This window comes from Oxyura jamaicensis, chromosome 10, assembly GCF_011077185.1.
Source record: "Oxyura jamaicensis isolate SHBP4307 breed ruddy duck chromosome 10, BPBGC_Ojam_1.0, whole genome shotgun sequence".
Classification (NCBI taxonomy): Eukaryota; Metazoa; Chordata; class Aves; order Anseriformes; family Anatidae; genus Oxyura; species Oxyura jamaicensis.
This window is the reverse complement of record NC_048902.1, coordinates 14,765,714-14,787,574: the sequence shown is the minus strand read 5'-3', so window position 1 is coordinate 14,787,574 and position 21,861 is coordinate 14,765,714. Positions and strand designations below refer to the sequence as shown.

The 21,861-nt window shown below is 54.4% G+C and overlaps 1 protein-coding gene across 3 annotated transcripts; it reads right to left on the bottom strand.

Moving 5' to 3' along the window:
• Nucleotides 1–4,031: 4,031 nt before the first annotated feature.
• Nucleotides 4,032–21,529, bottom strand: KLHL25 (kelch like family member 25). 3 transcript variants are annotated; one of them, XM_035335915.1, is made up of 4 exons: nt 21,399–21,529; nt 21,336–21,360; nt 9,424–11,250; nt 4,032–5,343 (listed from the first exon to the last, which is right to left on the bottom strand). In XM_035335915.1, exon 3 carries the CDS (start codon nt 11,231–11,233, stop codon nt 9,464–9,466), a length of 1,770 nt encoding a protein of 589 aa, XP_035191806.1. In that variant the 5' UTR covers nt 11,234–11,250; nt 21,336–21,360; nt 21,399–21,529; the 3' UTR covers nt 4,032–5,343; nt 9,424–9,463. The 3 variants fall into 3 exon arrangements, with proteins under 3 accessions (XP_035191806.1, XP_035191805.1, XP_035191807.1); XM_035335914.1 differs by lacking the exon at nt 4,032–5,343 and having other exon boundaries at nt 7,560–11,250; XM_035335916.1 differs by lacking the exons at nt 4,032–5,343; nt 21,336–21,360; nt 21,399–21,529 and adding an exon at nt 19,843–19,883 and having other exon boundaries at nt 7,560–11,250.
• Between the last annotated feature and the right edge of the window lie 332 nt (nt 21,530–21,861).

The following is a 21,861-nucleotide window of genomic DNA, read 5'->3' as shown; positions in this document are numbered from 1 at the left end:
GAAGGGCTCCTTACAGTTTGGGGGGGGCTTCAAAAAATCATTTTGATAGGCATAGGACAGAAAAATGGTTTACTGCCACCTCTTTGTTTGGCATTATCCACCTTTTTCCCCTTTGCTGCCCTTGCTGAGTTCTATCCTGGCTCCACGGTGAAAAATTTGAGTTCTGGGAGGACACAGGTGTAAGCTGGGCTGGGGCTTGCAGACAGGGTTCTCATTCACGGAGGCTTTATTAAGAGAAGGAAAGGCAAAACCCTTATTAGTTCAGTGAGTGAGCTGCCTTGTGATCAGCTGCAAGGTGAATGGTGCAGGGATGAGTTGGCTTTTCCATAGAAGGCACCTGGGTTTGTGAATTAGTTAGAGGGAGGTTAAACACTGCAACGTGTTGATTTGTTTAGGGCTGGAACAAGTTTAAATTAAGGGGAGGATAATATCTGACACTAGCTAGAGATACAAGAGATGTCACCTTGACCTTTTTAATGTTTAATCTACGCCGGCAAGGTTAAATAACGCAGACTGAAGCGATGCAGCTGCTGAGAGCTGAGCACGGATGAAGCCTTGATGACCATGGGTGCCAGTGCCCATCCCTGTGCTGGATGTGACTGTGTAATGAACACAGGAGTATGTGGATTAAAGGGAGTGTAAATAGATGTGATTCCCTCCGATCATTTTCTATTTCTGCCATGGCAGTGGCTTTGATTTTTGTTGCAGGGAAGGGCCCCTTGCCTGGTTCTGCCTCACCCATCTCCTCACCATGACATTCCCATGCTGGTCTGGATGGAGGCCCTTTCTCCGGCACTCTGAGACTCATTTTTTGGGTCAATAACTTGTTTGGTGAGGCTACAGAGGAACAGCAACCATCGCTTTTGGCTAGAAGACATCCCTACAGTCCCCAGCAGGGATGATGCCAGGCTCCCTGCTCCCCAGTGGGGCAGAGCTGATCCCCAGGAGGGTCCCTGGAGGGGCCTCATTTAAGTCCCTTTGCACTCCCATGGCCGTGCCTAGCACAGATGTATTCCAGCCAGCACTTCCCAATCCCCCCGACCTCCCGCTGCAGCCTGGCGTCTCCCAGGGCTCAGCATCTCCAGATGCTCTTTGTCCCCCCTCCTTCCTTTCACCAAAGAGCCGATTCCCACCAGTTGCATCTTTCCAGCCAAGCTGGCAAAAGTAATTAGGCAGGGGTGTAATTAGAGCCAAGCAGGAGCAGTGAGTCATTAACAAAGCCCTGTGCGAAACCCCAAGAAGCCCAGGAGGGCACCGGCCCCATGGGGAGCAGCGGGGGCAGAGGAGGGGGCCGGCCTGGGAAGCGTCCCCCTGTCTGTCTGTGCCTGTGATGCCTGCAGACGGTGACCCAGAAGAGGGCAGTTGGGGAGGTGCTGTGCAGGGACTGGATGTCAGCACTTCGCTGTGGCTTCCTAAACCATGCCCCAGACAAAAGTGCCATCAGTTTTCTAAGGAGCACAAACTGTGCTGTGCCCACACAACCCCAGAGCGCTTCCCAAAACAGCCAGCACTTCAAAACCACACCTGATGTGATCTCTGAGCTCCCCAGGGGATGTCAGGAGGAATGTAAAGACACATCGGATAGTCAGGATCCGATCTCTTCGACCCTTACCCCATCAGCATTTGGAAGAGGGTGTACAGAGGGGTCCTTGTGTGGGATGCAGCCATTGGAGGTGCAGCGAGCACCAGAGAGAGGGAAGTGAGTTGTCCAGGCACAGACAGCGTGAAAGCTGGTCTTTCTTCCACATAATTGGATTTGTTATTCAGCTGAGAAACACTGAATGGCTTGGGTGGGCTCTGAGCTCACCATTTCAGCGAGGAAGTCAGCGAGGAACGATAAAGTAGGTCACACTGCTGCAAGCAGCGCTGATGGCTCTGCGCAACTGTCGATGACATTAAATAAGGAGGTGGTGAAACGGAAAAAAAAGGGAGATTGTAAGGGAGGAAGAAAAAATGAGCTCAGCCTCCATTATTCACTCACACCAGGAGCTCCACTGCAGGTCTCATGCTCTGCACCGGAGCGAGAGGGATTCAGCCCAGCTGAAAATCCCCGGTTGGTTGCGGGGAGCTGGTGGCAATGGTTCCTCCTGCCCTTGGAAACATAACCACATCTGCGTTTCCTGGGATGGCCAGAGCCAGCCTCTGTGTGGATGCGGGGCTGCCTCAGACACCGGACGTATTAAATCACCAGCTACTCTGCTTTTAATTGACTCCAGTGAAAAAGGGCGAATGAGCTCGGCTGAGAATTCCCTGCAGGCCTTCGTTGCACAATAGTATTATTTCAAGGGCAGCTGGGGTCAAGCTGGGAAAATGCATATTTAAAACCCAACAAGGCACTTTGAGTTTAATTTAAATAAGAGAGAGGAGCCTCGGCCTTTTGCCTCTGGAGAGGTCCAGCGCTTGGGGACGGAGGGCAGGGGCCTGGGAGGGGTCTGGTCCCACGAGCTGCCTGACCATCTCCTGGCCCTTCCCTCAGCCCTCCTCAGAAATGCTTTGGGAGCTCAGTCTTAGCTCCAGATGGGGGAAGAGTGGGGCTGAAAGGATGCTGAGCAAGGGCAGGGTCCCGGGGCATGTCTGAGCTCCCGACCCTCAGCAGCGAGGGCTGGCTGTGCCATGGGAGTGCACAGCCCCACCAAGCCACCCTCCAAGGCTTTCCCCCACACACTCCCAAACCAAGCTGACCTTGACATGTTGAGAAGCCAAAAAAAAATTATTATTATTTTTAATATATATGTATATATATATATAAATAAATCAATCAATTCTACATTTCTTCCCCTGTCCCTCCCGGTTAAGATCCTGACCGGAGCTGGCCGCAGCTTCGCCCTGCTCCATCCGCCTCCGTCTCGCACTCCCCTCGCTCTGGTGCAGCTAACTGAGAAAGCTTTTTATTTTGCATCGCATTTAATTCCTTAGCAACAGGTTGCTGCTGTCACAGCAGCTGGTGATCGCTTTTGAATTGTCTTTGGGGCAAGCTCCAGAATAAACACAAAAGAGCACGCCTTTGCATGGCTCATATCAAAGCCAGCCTGTCGCAAAGCCTCCGAGCCGGTATTTAAAGTCCCAGGGTCCTGTGTGAAACCTGCATCAACAGAACTGAAAGGGATTTTATTCACACACTCCCTCTCTCTCTATTTTTCATCCTCCTGCTCATCCAGCAGTAATTTCTGAGCCCTGAATTGGTTTCTCAAAGGGCTCCTTAATGAGCTTTTGCTATGGGGCCTCGCGCTCAGTTCTGCCCAGCTCATGCCCGCTCCCCAGCCTGCTCCAGGGGTACGGGGACACCTTCCCGGCCTCTTCTACAACCACAAAACTCGGCCTCCAAACCCCTTTGAGCCTCTGTGCATAATGCCCATGGGGTGCTTTGCATCCCCATCCCTGCGTCCCATGGTAGTACCAGCAGGGAAACACAACAGTGCAGGATCATCCTGCTCTGTCTGGTGCCAGTACGTGCTGGTAGGTGCTCAGCAGCGACCCTGGACCTCTCACAGCCCTCTGGAGCAAAGCTGGAGCTGTGAGGGAGATCCCGGAGCCCTCCTGCACGGGGCTGAGTCCAGCCCCAGCCCCCCGTGATGAAGTGTGATTTGGGGCACGGCTGGGAATCCCATCCCGCCTGTCAGCAGGGCCCCTTCTCGGGAGCTGCAGCAGCAACAAGAAGGCAAATAAAGAAACCAGAAGTGGAAATTCTTCTCTTCTTCCTTAAAAATGGCCGCTTGCTGTGCAGGAACATGGCCCTCTCAGCCTATTTGGCGGGTGCTGCAAGGCCGCGGTGAGGCCTGCGGGGTCTCCTCATGTCCCAGGGGATGCTTTATTCCCAGCCCTGCCACCTGGGGTGAGACACTCCGCATCGTGCCTCAGTTTCCCAAGCTCTGATGCAACAGTAATTAGAGCGAGGCTGGCTGCAGGAGGCTGGCTGCGAACCACACAAGCCTGTTATTATTCCTCGGCCCTGTTATTAGACCGAACTCCGACTTGCTTAGGAATGAAGAGGAGACTCCTGTGAAAAAGGCACAAATGGTTTCCCAGATCATCATTTTTATTAAAGTTTGCAGGCAGCTGGAGGAAAAAAAAAAAAAAGAAAAAAGAAAAAAACCCTACGAAATGTAAATAAATGTCATTTAGAGAGTTGCAGAAGGGCTGCGCACCCAGTGTGCTCTTCCCGGCAGCAAAGGGCGCTTGCTGCTCCTCAAAGGCTTTGTTGTTCGAAGCACACAAGGGCTTTCAGAGCGTTGCATCATCCCGCTGGCCAGGCTACAGCACTGCCGAATGACGGGGAGAAAGGCAAGGGTACCCACTGCAGGACACAGCTCAATGAGGCCCGCCCAGAGCTGTGCGCCCCCATGGATGGCCAAAAAACCCGCAGCTGACCCCGGGGAGCACCCAAATGTCCACCCTGGATGCATGGGAGAAGGGGACTCCCACCACAGCCCAGCCCTCGTGCGCCCTGTGCTGCTCCTTCCCTCTGTCCTCCCTTCGAGGGAGAGGAGCTGAGAGGCCTCCGAAGGCCCGAGTGTGCCCGGCCACGCAGCCAGCCTCTGTTCCTGCTCGTTTGCTAATTACACCCTCACCCACGCGCTGTTTGGAGAGCAGGAGAGCACGGAGGGGAATCTCAGAGGAGCTGCTCGGAGCAGGCAGCAGGCTTTATCCGCCGGGGCATCTCGCCGCGGTGCCGCAGTTTTGGCACGCTGGCAGAGCGGCGGCGCGCGCCCCGGCAGCTGTGTGCGGGGAGCTGCCTGGCCCCCAGCCCGAGGCGAAAAAGGAGGGGAAAAAAAAAAACACCAAAAAGCTCCACAGAGCAAAAACCAGAGGCACCTGCCCCATTTCGCCCAGGCACACGGCGCTGCAGAGCTCCCACGCCGCAACGTTTCGGCCGGGCTCTGCGTGGCCGGGGGGAGCCAGGTGCTCTTTGCTGGGCTCAGCCCCTCCCTTGCTCCCCCTTTCCCAGCCCTTTTTCCCTATAAAAAAATGCTTCCACGTCACCCATACAGCAGGCAGCGCCAACAGCAAGCTCACTGCCTACAAAAATAAAATACAAATCTCTTAACCCCCATGACCAAGTAACATAGAGCACCTAAGGGTGCCCCGGGGGATGCAGCCTGGTGCACATCCGCCAGCTCCCCGCTCATGTTGGGCCACCAGCATCCACCAGCCGCCCTCCCCATGTCCCCCGTGTCCCCCATATCCCTAGTGCCCAGCCTGGCAGTGATGGCCAGGTCCTTCGTGTCCCGAGGTACCGGGGAAGGATGTTACAGGCTCCTCGGCATCCTGTGCAGGGGGACGGGAGGGGACTCGGCTGTGCCGGCTCCAGCAGCGAGGAAGGGGACGTGGATGCGATGCCGGTATCTGGGGAGGGAAAGAGAAAGGTTGTTAATCGCCACGTTGCAGGCTCTGGGATGCATGGAGAAAGGGTTTTGCATGTTGGCAGCTCCTGGTGTCACCCCCCCCCCCGACCGCAGAGAGAGGTGCGGGTGGGAAGCAGTCGGTGTGCTTGGGGCCATGAACGTGAACAGAAAAAGCAAACCAAAAAAAAAAAAAAAACACAACAAAAAAAAGCTTTTTTTTTTTTTTCCCTTTTCCACCAGTTCCTCCAAAACTATCCCTACGCCTGCTGCTTCCAAGGGGTTGATTACCACAGTCTGGGGCCGAGCGCAGACTGCACATGTTTCCATCTGCCCAGAGTTAGGAAAAGCCTGATTTTCATTGCCTTTCCTCCCCGGGCCAGCCACTCCCTTCCAACGCTGCCTGATAAACTGGCTCCGGAGACAACCAGCCGCCCGCCCGGCAGCAGCGCTGCCCTCCCTGTTCCTCCTGCCTCGCTCTTGGGCTCATGCAAATGCCTTTCCCTGGGAGCCACGACAGAAACCGGCTGTGACTTTGTTCCGGCAACAACAGCGAGGCTGGAACAGGTTTCTAGCACCTCGCAAGCTGGTTTCTAGCACCAGGGAGGTTTCCTGGAGGTTTTTCAGCTGCTTTGAGTGCTGCTGCAGGCACCCGGGGCTTGTGCAGGGCGAGGTGTCCAGCAGTGAGCTGGATGTGGCCGGGAGTGATGCATGGCCCCAAAAACCTGCGGCTTCTTGCACGGCGAGAGCTGCCCCAGCTCCACGCAGAAGGGAAGCCAAACCCGTGCTTGTAAAAGCCTTGTTATCTCTGCCGTAATTAAATAATCAGGAAAAGAGTCATTGAACAGATCCGATGTTTAGTGTGACCGCAGCCTGGCAGTACCAGAATATAGCGCTGGGCCTGGCAGGCTGCCGAAACCCTCACGGGCACTTTGGGGCCAAAGTTCAGCTTTTTGGTGCCAGAAGAAAACCAGCGCCTGGCTGCAGCCTCCGCCGCTCAGTGCTGCCGCCTCTGCCCAGGGCAGGAGGAAGGTTTTGGGGTGCCAGTACCGGTGCCACCGCGCTCCCAGCATGGGAGCCAGGCCCTCCACGGGGCACGACATCGGCTCTCGGCTCTGGGATGCGCCCCAGGAATCAGAGCCTGGGAGCCAGCCCCACAGGCATGCTGGGCACTGCGCAGGGGTGCGGGTGAAAGGGAAGCTGCTCGCCCCGGAGCATGAGAGCCCACAGCTTGGTGGGCCAGGTTCTCCCCAAAATTGGAAGATCCAAGAGCAGAGCTGGGCTTCACTTGTATTTATAAACTCGGGTGTCTGTAGTAGCAGTGTCTTTGTTTCCCTTTTGCAGCAATTCACTGCCTCAGCCGCCACCCCTGAGGGAGCACCGCAGCTAGCTCAGCCCAAGTTTAACCCCAGCTTTAGCCCAACTTTCTGCCTCCAACCAGGGAAGAGGGGAAACGCGGGAGCAGGTCCCACCAGAAAGCCCCCCGGCAGCACCAGCTCCACCATTTCACAGCAGCTCCACAGTCACAGGTGGGCAGGGGGCTGGCTTCCAGGCTGCATGCCGCTCCTCGCACTCAATCCCTGGCATTTGGGTGTCCACATCACGGGGCAGGGGCACCGGGAGCTCCGTGTGAGGCTGGCCTCTGCTCCAGCTGGGGACGTTTGGAGGCCAAGCCCCACGGGAAACAGCTCCAGCCGAGCAGTTTTATGCTTTAAATTAAGAGCAGCCTCTGCTTTACGATCAACGTTTCTCAGGGATGTGTTATTTGGGTGTCGGGGCTGGTGTGAAAGCAACCTTGCTGGTTTATAGGCGAGATTTTGGTTTTGTTTTTCTCCTGCTGTACAAAGTATGACTTCCTCCCCCAGCTGAGGCACATTCCCCATAGGATGGACAGGGGCTGCCTGCTCCCAAAGGAGAGGCACCTGCAGGACCCAGGAGGAAAGCGCTGGCCACCCTGCCTCTGGGTGCCCCTTCTGGAAAGGGGATGCTATAGGGAGCAAAGTGCCTGTCGCAGCACAAACCCTGGTGCTGTGGGAGCTGCAAGACAGCAAACCCCTGCCAGACACAGCAAGTGATGAGAGGAGCCACAGCTCTTCATGTTAAAATGAAGTAAAAAAACGCTCTCTGGAAAAAAAAAAACTCACTCAAGTATATTTCAAATGCTTCTTTTAAGCAATGAGTGGAAATGAAGCCAGGAAAGCACATAAAACCCTTACACAGTGACTTTTCACCAGCTTTATTTGTAGGTTGGCATATTACAGTTTCTAATTCTCTTGTGCTTGTGCCAGGCTCCAGCGTACAGCGAACAACACCATATAACTCCCCAGAGATCTTTATTAGGTCTGAGCAATCCCAATACAGCGTGGAGGAAAAAGGCAGGAGAGAAGACGTAAAGGCTCTGTGTTTTGGGGGACTGATTTTTATTCGGTGGCTGAAGAACCAACTCTCACCTCAAACTGTTCACCCTTCCTCTTGCCAGCGGTGGGGCTGGTGTGGAGCTTTAATATTCAAACATCTGCTACCAGAGAAAATTAATTTTCAGCTCTAGGATGGCTCTTAAAGGGGGGGCCCACTGACCTGCACTGAAAACGATGGAGTCCTCACCCTCCTGGCTACAATATTTAACAGCTGAGTGGCAGTTAATTAGCTTACTGAGCCACTGTGACAGATGCTAGGCAACGCCTGAGGAGGAGAATTTGGAAAGGCCATTATCTTCCAGCACTGTGAAAGCGCTCAGAAATCTCATTTTAACCCTTCCCACTCTTGCCACTGTAGTCCAGCCCAGGTTAAAGTCCATCATTTTGCAAATCAAAGGCCAGAGTAACGCCCTGGGTGCTTCTTCTTGAGACAAAGAGGTGGTCATGCTGGGCAAACGCCTGGCAGGGGTGCCAGGAGCTTCTCTTCGGTTCCCAGCTGGCATCCAGAGATCATGAGCCTGAGCACTGCAGTAATTCACCTCTGGGTGATTCCCAGGCACACCAAGTGCAAAGCGGGAAGTAAGAGGGTGTTAGAGGCTTTGGGAAGCGTTCCCTCTTCTGTTAAGTAGATTTTGATGAAGATAAGGAAGAATTTCCCCCCCCATGGTCTCACCTTCCAATAAAACCTTAAGTGAAGCTCATCAATCCTGCCCCCAGAGGAGAGGGTTTCCCAGCCAGGAGGCTGCAGAGGTGTTACAGACTTGTTGGAGAGGTGACACGGATAGCACCAACACCTCTGCTTCCACAATGCAAGGCGAGAGCGCTTTTGGACTTTTCCTACAGTTAGATCTTGGCACAGATCGGTGATGATGTGCAGAGCTCACTGGAGGAGAACTGGTGACCAGAATGGTGACCAAGCATCCCGCTGGGGAGGTGAGGAGGAACCAGCTGCCCTCTGCCAGGGGTGCCAACACTACTTCTGGGCACGTGAGAACCAGAACCGTACAGGACACCAGGAGCTTCCACCAGCCTTCTCATTCCCACACAGCCCAACACACCGATAAACACGTTCTTCTGCTGGTTCCAAAACCCCTTCCCTCCCACTCAGGTCTCACACACAAGTCTCAGAAGTTCTGATTTAACAGGCAACAGCTTGGATATTAAATAAACACCAGGACCATCAAATGCACCAAGGCTTCTAAGCTTCTGCTACCCACTGAAATGTAAACACAGAACATAAAAAGAGACTTGGGATTCTCCATCATCCTAGGGGTCACTTGCCTACATATTCATCAGCTCCAAACCGACCACCCAGATACCCACATTAAACCACTGAGACTTTTTCCAAAGCACGTGTGGCCCTACTGTATTCCAGATCTCAAAGTTAAGTGCCTTAAGAAACCGTGACACCCTCAACCACATGGGGACAGGATGTATTCTATGGTCATATCCACGAGAGCAGGCGTGGATCAGACCATCTCGAAACAAGAGAGAGCAAGACCTCCAGCACCACAGAGCTGATTATTTTTTGGTGTGATGTCTCTCCCACCTTTAAATTCACCTTTCTCATTAAAAAGCGAGTGAACTGGAACCTGTGGTTTCTGCGCAGTGTGTGGAGATGCATTTGAGGCAAGACAGCACGTTTCAGTTTTAGAGGAGACCCTTACCTTACTGAACTCCTGGCTACGAGCCCCCGAGCCCTGCCCCTCATGACGGCAAGTGCTTCCAGGTGCTGACAAAAGCCGTGGGGATGAGCGAGTAAGGCACCGTTGTGATACAGTTCCACGTGTCCGACATGGGGTCGTAGCAGTCCAGCGTTTTGCACCTCTGAGTCCCGAAGTAGCCCCCCACCACGTAGAGTTTATTCCCCGAGGCCAAAGCGTGGCAGGACATGCGTTTGGCTGTCATGTCCCCGATGCGCGTCCACTGGTCCGTCTCGCAGTCGAAGCGGTAGGCGGATGCTGCCGTGAACTCCGTGTCTCCCCCCATGATGAAAATCTGGCTGCCCAGGACGGCGGCCGCCGTGTAACGCCAGGGCTGCGGGCACTCCGCTTTGATCGTCCACCGATTCTCGAGCGGATCGTAGCACTGCACCTTGGACACCATGTCCCGGTGAATGCTGGTGCCACCGAAGACAAAAAGCTTGAGCCTGGCACTCACCACCGCGGCGTTGCTCACCCCGTCTCTCAACGGAGCCACCATCATCCACTTGTTGGCCGTGGGATCGTACTTCTCGACTTGCTTCAAGGACACCGAAGGCGACGCAGGGAAGACCCCAGCCACCGCAGTGTGCCCCCCAACCACGTACAGGCAGTTTTCCAGTTCGGCTGAGCCGTGCCCAAAGCGAGCTATCAGCATGGGGGCGGCTTTTGACCATTCCTCGTGGACAGTGTCGTACACCCACACGTCTTTGGAGACCCCGTTCTCCGAGCCCCTGCCACCAGTGATGTACACTTTGCAGCCAATGGCGCAGGCGCTAAACTCTTTCCGTGGGCTCGGCAGGTCTGCTTTGGGGATAATTTCCTTGGCTTTTTGATCCACTTGGTAGATCTTATCGCACATGAAGGTCTGCCCTCCCAGGATCAGCAAGGTGTGGCCGGCTTTGCGAGGCCTGGCACAGGGGCTGGTGACAACCCCATCGTTCTGGAGGATCTTCTTCTTGCACTGAATGGCTTCGTCCAAGACAAGCTTGTTCCTTTCATCCACCATGATCAGGTCCTCACAAGCCAAAGCCTCCTTGAGGCATTCAGAAGGAAGCAAGGCCAGGCGAACGTTCCTCAGCAGCTCTGGAAGATAAGCCTTCCGCTCATCTAGATCGTATTTCACCCACTGGAGGACAGCCTTAAAGACCTTCTCCTCATCCTCAATTTCCAGCTCGTCGCTGGAGATGAGGTCCAGCAGAGTGTCCTTGGAAAGGTTGTTGAAGTCCTCGCTCTTGTGAAGGGTCTCAAAGTTGACCAGGCACATCCTCCAGGAGAGCTCGTAGAGCCGGCGGCACTGATGGGCGTCCGAGAGCAGCATCATGCCCAGGCAGTTGGAAGGGTAGAGGTTCTTCTCCAGGAACTCGGCCGCTGCGTCTCGGACATCGTGGAACTGCAACATGTCCCCAGCCTCCAGGAGGGACTCCGCGTTCTCCTCGTTGATGATGATCCGAGAGGAATAAGCGAAGTCCAGCAGCAGCTCCAGCACCTCCGGATGGAGGCTGTCGTGGAAATTCACCTCATCGTCCAGGCTCTCGCGCAGGCCGTTGCTGAACATGGCCTCGAAGTACCTGCTGGAGGCGGCCAGCACTGCCCGATGGCACGGGAACGAGCGGTTTCCTGCCCAAAGGGTGACGTCGGTGAACATGCAGTGCTTCCGCAGGGTGTTCAGGTGGGACAGCACGCAGTCCGGGTGGGAAGCTTTGTGAAACAGCAAGATGTTCATGGAGCCGGTGCTAGTCCGGGATTTACGGTTCTCGTGGACGCTGACTGACATGGTGACAGCTCGACAGCCTGCGGAGAGACGAGCAGAAGATGGATTATTCTCCTGTTCTCACCGATGCGAGGCATTGAGCCAGCACCAGGACAGACACAATTGCTCTACAACCCTGCTGCACCATCAGCGGACCTCAGACACGAAGCACCAGTGGGTGCCCCTGCACCCTGATTTACAGGACCTGCACCTCCAGCACCCTCCTGAAACGGGACTCGGGCTGTACAAGGAAAGGCGGGGGCACGAGGGGGGAAGTCTGCTTGTTGGTTGCAGCAATGGAGCAGCAAAATGAAGCAATCAGAACCCAAACTCGAGGGTAAATTGTCTCAACAGCCCCTAGAGGGGATTGGCAAACCGCAGAAGAGCATTTTTCCTTCGAAAACAGCATTAGGAGAGCAGTCTATCCAGGGTAAAGGGCACCACTCTGTTCTCGGCTCAGCACAGATCAAGTTTGGCTTCTGATTTCCATGAAGATTATTGCAGCTTTAGGAAAGGCAATTGCTGCTGGTTTTCTTTGTGGAATATCTAGCTACCGGCACCAGCCAAAAGTTCTGAACCGGTTTTACCAAAGCCTTTCACCGCAGCTTTTTGTTGATAAAGCTCACGAGACATCCCTGTGACTTCAGCATTTTCTGTACAGATTCACATCACAGAAAAGGATACAAGAGACAGCTAATTTACTGTTTAACAGACAGGCAGAAGGAAGCACAACGCTTTTATAAGCTACTATTTCATTTAAGTGCTCCAAGCCTGTGGAAGAAAAAGCCTTTGGACCAATCAAGTTGGTAGCGATGACAGAATTGAGGTCGCTCTCTGCAAAATATTTTAGCCAGCCCAATTTTTTTCCCCTATGTAACTAAAGTAGGCAGACAGATAACGCACACAGTCCTCTCTTCCAGCAGAAAGTCAGCACTGAAGTTGATAGCGCGACTCTCCTGAGGTTTGAAAAATGAGCCTTCAAAAAAAAAAACACAAAAAAGCACCAAAAATAAGTGAACAAACAAAAAGCCTGAGATGTAAATGAGGAACGTGATTTTTCCAAGCCCAATGCACGAAGATGTGCTGGGGGGAGGGAAATGTGACTATGAAACGCACAAAGCACCGGAGCCAAGCTGCCAGACACGGCACAGCAGCCAGAAAGCCTCGGCTTACGCAGCAGGTACAGCAAAGCCACGGCAGGCACTACACGAGATGGCATTCGTGTTGCATCCAAAGAAACTCTCTGACTAAAAGCGGAGTTTGGGTTGAAGATGGGGACAAGTCACAGGGCTCGGTGGGGCCGGCAGCGTTTCAGCATTTCTGTTTGGGTGCACATTTCTGTTTGCTGGCGCGAGGCAGACACACGGCCACGAGCAGTCGCTGTACGCTGGGGAAAAGGGGGCATCATCCACAGGAAAATGGGGTCTAAACCTTGCTCCTTTGCAAGCCTGAAGTTTTTAAGGGTCCTTCTCCCCTGCGAGCACCCAGGCTGCCCTCCCATGATGCAGGACCCCGGGGAGATGCCCAGTATCTGCCACCAGGCCGGCTCGGGGCGAGACGTGAGCCCAGGCACCCGTCTGCCCGCAAGCAGCCCGGTGGCTGTCGGCGCAGGGACTCAGGGCAGACACGGCGCTGAGCCCCACGGGGATGCTGGCGGCTTGCAACACCGACCCCGCCGAGACACCACCCGCCCACGGATGACCTCAAGCGGAGGCTGATGGCCAGATAAGGGCCCTGAATCACGCTCTGCTCACGCGTTTCATACCCAAGGTCCTCCAGAGCCTGTACTGGACAAGCGTTTGTGGGTGTCTCTCTCTCCCCCCCACCCACCGTGAATTATTGAGGTTCCCGAGACCTCGCTCATTCCTCAGGGCTGTGTTACAGCCCAGGGAAAAGGTCTTCTCCATGCCAAGCGGGGCAGAAACGAGAGCTTGTCTGAGCAGCCACAGCTCCTAACGGCAGGGCAGCAGCACCGCTGGGGATATCGCTGTGCTGCACTGGTGCACGTCCCTCACCAAAACCCTGCGGTTTGGAGCTGGGGCTGCCGAGCTCGTCTCATTTGTGATGGGAGGCTGTGCGCAACGGGGGCTCCGAAACAGGATGGAAAACACCACCACAGGAAGGAAAACGCCATCACCGGGCAGCCGAGGCGCACTCCTAAGCGCGGCTCGAGGAATTGGTTTCCAGCATCCACACCCAGCCCAGGGACAACGCTAACTTAAGAGGCTGTACGGATTCCTGCGTCAAAGCTCTGCAACGCTGGACTGAGGAATACAAATGAAACATTTATGAGGCTGCTAAAAGCTATTGATTTAGGTTCCTACTCCTAGCACCTCAGGGAGCACCCCGCCATCGCTCCTGCTTCCTTTGCTCACAGCTCGTGCCGCATATTCAATGTTAACCTTCGATGTGCTTATCCGCAGGAAAATTAAGCTATTTATACAGGACGGCTACGGAAACAAACAAAATGATTACGGGAAGGCAGCACCATTTTTTCTGACACTAAGATTAGAAAAGCCACTAGACAGAATGGAAGCTGCAGGTCGTTTAGGAAAGAGAAATGTCGATATAAAAGCTGCAGCAGAGCTGCTATGATTATATATATATAAAAAACAACAACAACCATCCAACCTTCAACCTAGCATTTAACATCTTGCCCAGGGTAATGAAATAACATTTCTAACCAACAGGTAACGAGTAGGGCAGAAGTTGGTGGGTCGCAGGCCAGTCCCCACTGGGGACGCTCTTCCTATCGTCATGTCCCGGTGCAAGCACCAACTGGTCCCCAGCATAGCTGCAAGCTGGAGAGGCCACAGCCGCTCCAGTCGGCCTCTCCTGGAGCTGGGTGGTGGCACTGGCTGCCACTGGTCCCCAGCCTCCCAGCTCAGGTGTGCAGCCATCTCGCCAGCAAGCCTTGCTCCTATTTTTTCAGCAGCTTCCAAAACGAAGCAGTTTTGATGGCACAAAGGGCCTGCTTCCTGAATCCCGCAGTGGCTGGGCACAGGAAGGAAAGCGGTAGCCACTCATCCTTCCCCCATCCTAACACACCCCAGTGGGTGCCGCAGTCTACAGAGAACCTGGCATCATTCCACGCCTATCAGGTGAACAGACACTGCAGGCATGCATGTCAGCTGGAGGGTTTCTTCCAAAATCCAGTGGCTCCAAAAGGACCTTCTACGTTTTTCGTGATGCACACAAACATCTACTTCAACATTTCACTGCCGTGACAGGCAGGTGGATCCATGACACACGCAGAATTTAGCCCCTACTGCATTCCTCGTTTCCCTTACCCAGCCACTGAGCTACAGATAAAAACCAGAACTGCTCGGGACGAGGAATATCTCACACAAAGAATAAATATAATGAATACAATACAAATATTCACCATGAAGTCTTTTAGAGGATCTTACTGCATGCACAGGCGGATGATAACCCTTCTCCCGTGGGGATGAGGGCAGGGGGGTATCAGGTTTTTGACAGCTATCCAGTGCTGTCTGTGGGCTATTCCCCTGGCTGTATGAAGCTTTTGTACACAGATACAGGAAAGACAGGATTTTTTCCAGCAGAGCAAGATAAGGGTGCTTTGGAAATCCTTCCCACACAGGGAAGACAGCAACCCAAAAGGAGGGTAGGAGCTGGATCAGGGAGAAAAGACCCCTCTGATCTCAGCTCAGGAAGAAAATGCCCCAGCAGCCTCTGGACAGGACAAAGCTGGCAAAGAAAACACGGTGGGAAAACAAAAGCACGTAGCTGGCCAAAGTCCCTGCTCGAGCAATGGTCACAGTTCTGCCCGAGCACTTCTTGCCTCCTGCAAACCTCTGCCGCAGCAGGCGGCTGTCCCTGAGGCTGGTGGGTCCCCGTGGTGAGGAGCTGGTGTAGGTAACTGAGGAGGTCCTCGGGAAATACTCTTATCTCTTGAAAAATCCAAGCAGCACTCAGAAATTGGATACTTCCAAGCCGAATCAGCCCCTGGTTTCCAACCACAGAAGATATGCATACGAGGAGAGAGCCCAGGAGCACTACTGATATATGCACTATATTTAGCTAGGCCTGGGGTTCCACCCTCCATCCTAAACCAGCAGAGAGCCACAAATCTCCGCTTCATTTCCCTATCAGCAGGGATCCCCAGCTGCTTTGGCCAAGCTGTCTGCACCCTGTGAGCTGACTCGTTTCCCCATCTGGGCTGGACCAGCAGCCGTGCAGGGTGCTCCATCTCTTCCCAATTCACCCAGCTGAGACGCTGCTTCCTTTCAAACGGACAATATTTGAGAAAGAGTAAGTCCCCAGTGGGACTTCAGGGACTCAAGAATCATTTCTGCTTAGAAGGGGAGAACTACAGTCTCAGGACCGTAAAGGTTGGCTAAACACCAACAAAGAGCCCAGATCCCATGAACCAAGGCTGGCTTTTTGTCTGCCAAGCAGACTTTCAGAGAAGCAGCAGGCAGAACACGTTTCCTTTTTGCCTTGCTCAACCATGAGCTATTTAAAGCAGTAAAGAAGTAAATAAATAAGCAGCAGAGTTCCCTGCCGGCTCCCTTCAGGAGAGCTGAAAGAAACTCGCTAGGCAGCAGCAGAGGCTGGAGAGCTGTCTCCTTGCCACGAGGCTCCATCTCTTCAGTGCTGGGATTTAGCATGGGCTGACGTGCGCGCCCTGCGAGGGGCTTGCAGTAGGATTTAAATGCTACCCGTGTGAATTTGAGATCAGAGCTTTCCTCATTTCCTTTTTTGATTTACTCAAGCTCATTTTGGCTGTGTTCATTTTTCCGGCCACATGGCTGCCGGTAGGTACTCTGAATTCAGAGCAGCCACGACAGGAGCCATCACCCATCCGAGGGCACCAGGCTGGGACACGACACAAACGCACCGTCACACGAAAGGACTCTCAATATCCTTGTTGATCTGAGCCTTACTCTTTCACACATCCAGGTGACCTCTCAGATCTGGGGAGCGTGCAGGAGGAGAGGGGATGTTCGGCTGCCTGCAAACAAATGCAATAAATCAATATGATGCTTGCACTCTCCGTAATGGACCAAGGCTGCTGTGGCTGATTTTGCAGGGAGGCAGCCTTAAGATTCATTTTTTTCCCTCTCCGATTTCACACTCTCAGCCCTCTGGGGTGAAATGCCATCTCAAATTCAGACAAAGTTCTGCTTCTCTCTATAAGCAGGGGGATAAATTCTTGACTTATTAGTAAATTGCCTATTCTCTCGTCCTGAATATTGGTGCCTTTCCAATGCCTTCACGAGCTGCAACGCCTGCTGCTCAGCTCCAGCCCAGGACAGAATTACTGCTGCAGGACAGCTGATTCCCCTTTTTTACTCTAAGAGTTGCAACCTAGAAATGTAAGAAGCCACCTGCGGTTTCATCTTCGTGGGGGAGAGCTCCTTGCAAAGCTGCTTAGGACAAAGAGCGGTGTGGCAATGCGCTGCCGAACACACACCCCGGTACAGCCGTGTTTCAGAAGCACGGAAAGCAATCGCTGGGTGGAGGCTCTGTCAAAATATTTGAGGAGAAGGAGACTCCAACACATGCAGGCTTTCATCACGTACTCAGGGACACAGCTTGAGTTTCAAAAGCAGGAAAAGAAATACAAACACGGAAGAAATGAAAAGATAAGCAGGGAAAGGAGGTAGGGAACAAGAAGGAGGAACGAACAAATCTGAAGAGGTTTTTTCGGATGTGTTTCATGTCTCTGCAAAACACGGTGGCCTATCAGGTATACAGCTCGGAGCTGCTAGAAATGCTCGATACTAACAGTGCCCCTCTGCAAACAGGGCTTGAGATGAAAGGAATAAAAATAGCAGCTGGCATTTAATGTAATGCTGCACTTGGGGAGCACGGCGCCTGGGCTGCAGCCAGGTGGGCAGCCAAGGACCTTCCCTGCATCTCCTCCGGGAAGCCTCCTCTGCTCTGTCCTCACCTCGGCGGCGCTTGCGTGCAGGCTCTGCTCTCTAATAAAGGAGGGTTCGTCTCCAGCAACGCCTGTGAATTTAGTGGTTTGCCCGTGTCAGTCAGATTCGTTCTCCTCTGCAGGATGACTAATGCAGCAAAGATGCGACCGTGATTTCTCACCCTGGAATTCAGGCAACGTAACCCTGCCGTGAATCAGGGGCATTTCTGTAGCAAAGCTGGATTTGGCCTCCCTGACAAACTCTCGTTGTTTCATCATATCTGCAAATAGGCGAGCAAAGGAAAGATAGTTATCCACGTTCCAGCCCCCAAAAGCAGGATTTCAGATCCTGCCCCAGCCTTGGAGAATGGGAGGCCTCTTTATCATTTCTTCTCATTTTCTCACTTTCTAGTCTGGCCCGCACATCCTAGACAGAAAACAGAGAGACCATGTGAAAGGCTCCTTCTGTTGGCTCAGGCAGAAACTGGGAGGTTTTCCAAGGCCAATTCTGTAGGCTCCAGGAGATCAGATTGTCTGGAGAAGGTCCGGGCACGTATCTGAACGTCAGTGTGCTTACTAAAGCAAATCCGAACTCAGAAACTTGGTCTGTCCACCACTGTTTCGTATCCCATTCCCCACAGCACTCACCATCTCTCCCTTTAAATCTATGCTGTACTTTGAGCCCAAAGTCTCCAGAAGAATCTATTGAATGCCACTTACCATAAGAATCAAAGCCAGTACTTGCAAGCTGTACTAATCAGCAAGGTTCTTGTTCTGTCCTGCAAAAGCACCGGTAAAAGGGGCAGCAGTGCCCAAAACCTACAAGGGACAAACTAACAAGAGCCAAGGGAGATTAAATTCCAATCAAAATAAAAATATCCGCAGGAAACTTGCTTTATGCGTAACAGATGCAGTTTTATTTGCAAATCAGGTATTGGACTTGCTAGTCCACAACTGAGTTACTCCATAAAGCTTCTTAAGCTACCTGTGAGGCAATCAAATAAAGTTCATGTTCACCACTAAGCTCACTGGCTTTGCAGTCCCTGGGAATACCACACCCTCCTACAACCACTATCCAAATCGGGATAAATAATGCTTTTAGCCACAGTTCAGGCTCCAGACAATAGCTTTTCATTGCTATGCCTTAACCCCAGTGGATCCTTTCAGAGCCTGTGATTCATTTCAGAGGCTGCTGTGGGGTTTTGTCCTCCCCGCCTGCCCTCCAGCTCTGCTGGTGAATGAATTCCCTTCTGCTAGATCAATCACAGTCGCTCTGCAAAATGAAAGCAGGGCTGCAGTGGAAGCGAGTTTTCAGTCCCGTCTCCCACATTATGCCCCAAAAGGCTCCAAAATGGAAACAATTGACTTGATTGCAGCATCTACCCCGGCCCCATCTGAGCAGGATAAAGCCCCTTTCAAGCTTGCTAATGTGCTGCACAGGGAAAAGGCCTTCAGTACTTCAAATACAGGCAAGCAGAACCACATGCCACTTCCCAGGGAGAGTTTATAGGATGAGATGTGGTGTATGCCAAACTAACGAGCTGCTGACTACAGAGAGCACGATCCCAGCGGCCTCCCGCTCTCTCTGCAGGCTGTGCCCAGCTCCCAGCACCGAGGCTGGCAATGCTGCTTGCTCAGATGGCCAGAGGAACCAAAGGCCATGCCACCTACCCTCACACCAAGCAGGTCTGTCTCCCTGCTGCCAGGGCAGGATCTGGGTTGTGTGCCCGGCCAGGTAACCTGCTGTTTGTTTCGTTTTCCCTGCTCCTCTGTCAGGCAGATCTCGGTGCAGCGGCCAGGTTCAATGTGCAGGAGTTCACTTGCAGCTCTGGCTGGAGCTCAATGCGCCACGCAATACCACGGAGATGGGAGACCCTCACGTCTCTGTAACTGATCAGCCACCGATGCTGGTGGGAATGAAGCCTGGTTGCAAACCACTGACAGATACTCAAGGGTGTGAGGCTGCAAGACAAGGCATTGCTCATTGCCCTCCGGCTCTGGACAGAAGGAACAAAGGTGACACCCATCTCTGATGTTTTAATTTCAGTACTAACAGCGTCAAACCATGTACTCAGCTTCCACATCCCGGATCTGAATGGGAGCACTGCAGCAAGCCAGGCTATCCCGGGCATCTGTGCATGCATCACAGGCAAACCAGAAGGACTGGCAGCGTGCTACAGTAATAAACTTGCCTCACCACAAGCTGGCAGGCTGTCATTTAAAACTGGTTGTCTTTGCAAAGTCTGATGGTCAGCAAGCAGGCAGCAGTTACAGGACACACAACATTCCCAGGCTCGAGTGACTGGGAAAAGACTGAGCAGCCCTCTCTGGCTGAAGTGATGCTAATGGTCGCTGCGGGGATATGAAGTTGATAAGCAAAGACAGACTGACCTGATGGTGGCTAAAGGTCAGCCCAGGCACTCGGGGCAACTCGTTACAGCTCAGTGCATTCTAGCCGGCGCTCCTGCAGCCAGCGTTTTACGCAATGCCAGCTACATTCCCTGCAGTCGATAAAACATCTACTCGCTTCGCCTGCTGACACTACTTCTCCCCACACGCTTCTTCCACAGGCCCCCAGCGCCCACTGCAGATGCCCCTGGATGGCTCTGCCAGCCCTGCTCCACCTCCCCACTCCACCACCCCGTGCCCACCTCCCCAGAGCTGCCCCACACACTCTGTCCTCACCCCATCACTCCTAAAACACGGCTGGCCCCATCCTGCCCTCCCTGGTTCACTCACCTACCTCCTAACACCGCCTAAAGCCTCCCCTGGCTGCGAAGGAAGAGGATCTGAGCTCCTGCAGTTACCACTGCGAGGACAAAATTGGCATCGTAACTCACACATTAATACAGACTGACAGGTAAGCGCTCCCTCCCTGCCCCTGTGAGACCCTGCTCCAGCCCTGGAGGGACCATGTCGAGCAGCACCCCACGCTCGTTCTTACACATTTGGAGTAGGTGTGGGGCAGCATCACCCCTTGTTCCCCAGCTGCCCTCACAAATTTCATTTGCCTCTCTCCTGTGGTCCAAAGGTTCCCGGCTGGCCTTATTGCCTCTCCCAGACCACATCAGGAGACCGGTCACACTGCCTGAGTTACCCACGCCTGCCCCAGACGCAGGGACCTACCACGGGACACGTTTCACAATGAGGCAGGAGGACTTGGCGTAGCAACTGCCACATACCGGAGAAAATGAACAAAAAAAGGGGCAGGAAGTTTGGGTTCCCCAACGCTGAAGTTGTTTACCGCCTCCTGTCTACCTCAAGGCACTCCCGATTTGCTTCTGCAGCAAATTCCCCTCTGGTGTTAGTCCCGGGAGCCCTGCGCCCACACCTTCCCTTTGCAAGCCTCCACCTCCACCTCTTCCCCACGCGTGTTCGTATCGCAGAGAAGCCACGGCGGGTGGCCAAAACCACAGAAGAGACAAAACTATGTTTCCAGGTCAGGTTTGATACGACACAGCAAGAAGGGCAAGGCAATCGGCGAGGCCCTGGAAAGGGACCCACCTCCCTGAACAGGGGCGTGAAGAGATGGGGAGGGGAAATAAGCGGTACCTGAGCCCCCGGAGGTGTTGGACAGCACGGCCAAGGGCTGGGGCAGCCACCGGGAGCACGGCGGGGTTAGGGGCAGCAGCCGGCCGCCCGCAGAACCGTGCCTGGCAAACACGCCGGGTGGGACGAAAACTGATGGAAAATCGTCCTAAGGCACCGCGGGGAGGGAGAAGAGGAGGAAAGGCGCAGCGTAAAAAGTTGCAGAGGTGCTCGTTGTCCTGGGACTTCGGGTGACTCTGGAGGAAGACCGCGGCCCGTGGCACCCTGACAGGGCAGCAGCTGTCCGTGGGGACGGCCCGGGGCTGCGGGCAGACCGTCTCCAGGTGTGGCCAGCGCTGCTCTAACCCCCCCCTAACGCACCGGTAAGCGCAAGCGGATGGATGAAATAAATAAATAAATAAAAAAGCAAAGCGAAAACCGCCCCCAAAGCTGCCCGGAACTTCTTCTTGGGGGTGCCAGGGGGCTGCAGGGCAGCACGGGGACGGGGCACTGCAGCCGCCGCCCCCCGCTGGTCCCGGCTCTGCCCAGCGGCAGCCGCCCGGTTCCGCGCTCAGGACTCCAACGCCAGTTTGGGGATTTTTGGGGTCTTTTTCGGTGCTTCCCAGGCGAGCCCCCCTCCCCTCCCCTCACCCTCCCGCACGCCTCCCACCGCCGCCAAGCCCACGCGCGTACCTGCGGCTCGCTCACCGCCTCTCCCGGCGTCCCGGAGCCCTCGGCGGCGGCCGGCAGAGCCCGTGGTCAGCGGACAGCCCGGGGCCGGCCGACACCCCGGGGCCGCTCCCGGCCCACGCGTGGCCGCGCTACCCCGCAGCCTTCCTCCTCCTCCTCCTCCTCCTCCTCCTGCCCCCGCCCGCGCGCCCCCGTGGAACCGTGCGGCCCGGGGGCGGGGCCGCCGCCGCGCCCGCAGCCACTCAGCCGGCGCCCTGCCCGTGACGTCAAGGGGAGGCGGGGCCTCGGAGAGCGGCGGGGAAGGAAAGGGGAGGGTGGAGGCCAGGAGGCGCGGCCAATGAGGGGGGAGGATGGCGGGGAGGGGCGGGGAGAGGGAGGGAGGCTCACGGGTGGGTCCTAAAGGCCGCCGCGGGTCGCGGCTCGCTGCGGGAGTGCGCGGGGGTGTGCGGCACTAACGCTCCTGGCCTGGTATGGCCTCGGCTCCTGAGTCACAGAATCGCAGAGTCACTAGGGTTGGAAGAGACCTCCAAGGTCATCTGGTCCA

Excerpts from the sequence above, each read along its gene's own strand:
- KLHL25 (XM_035335915.1), bottom strand. The coding sequence starts at position 11,233 with ATGTCAGTCAGCGTCCACGAGAACCGTAAATCCCGGACTAGCACCGGC.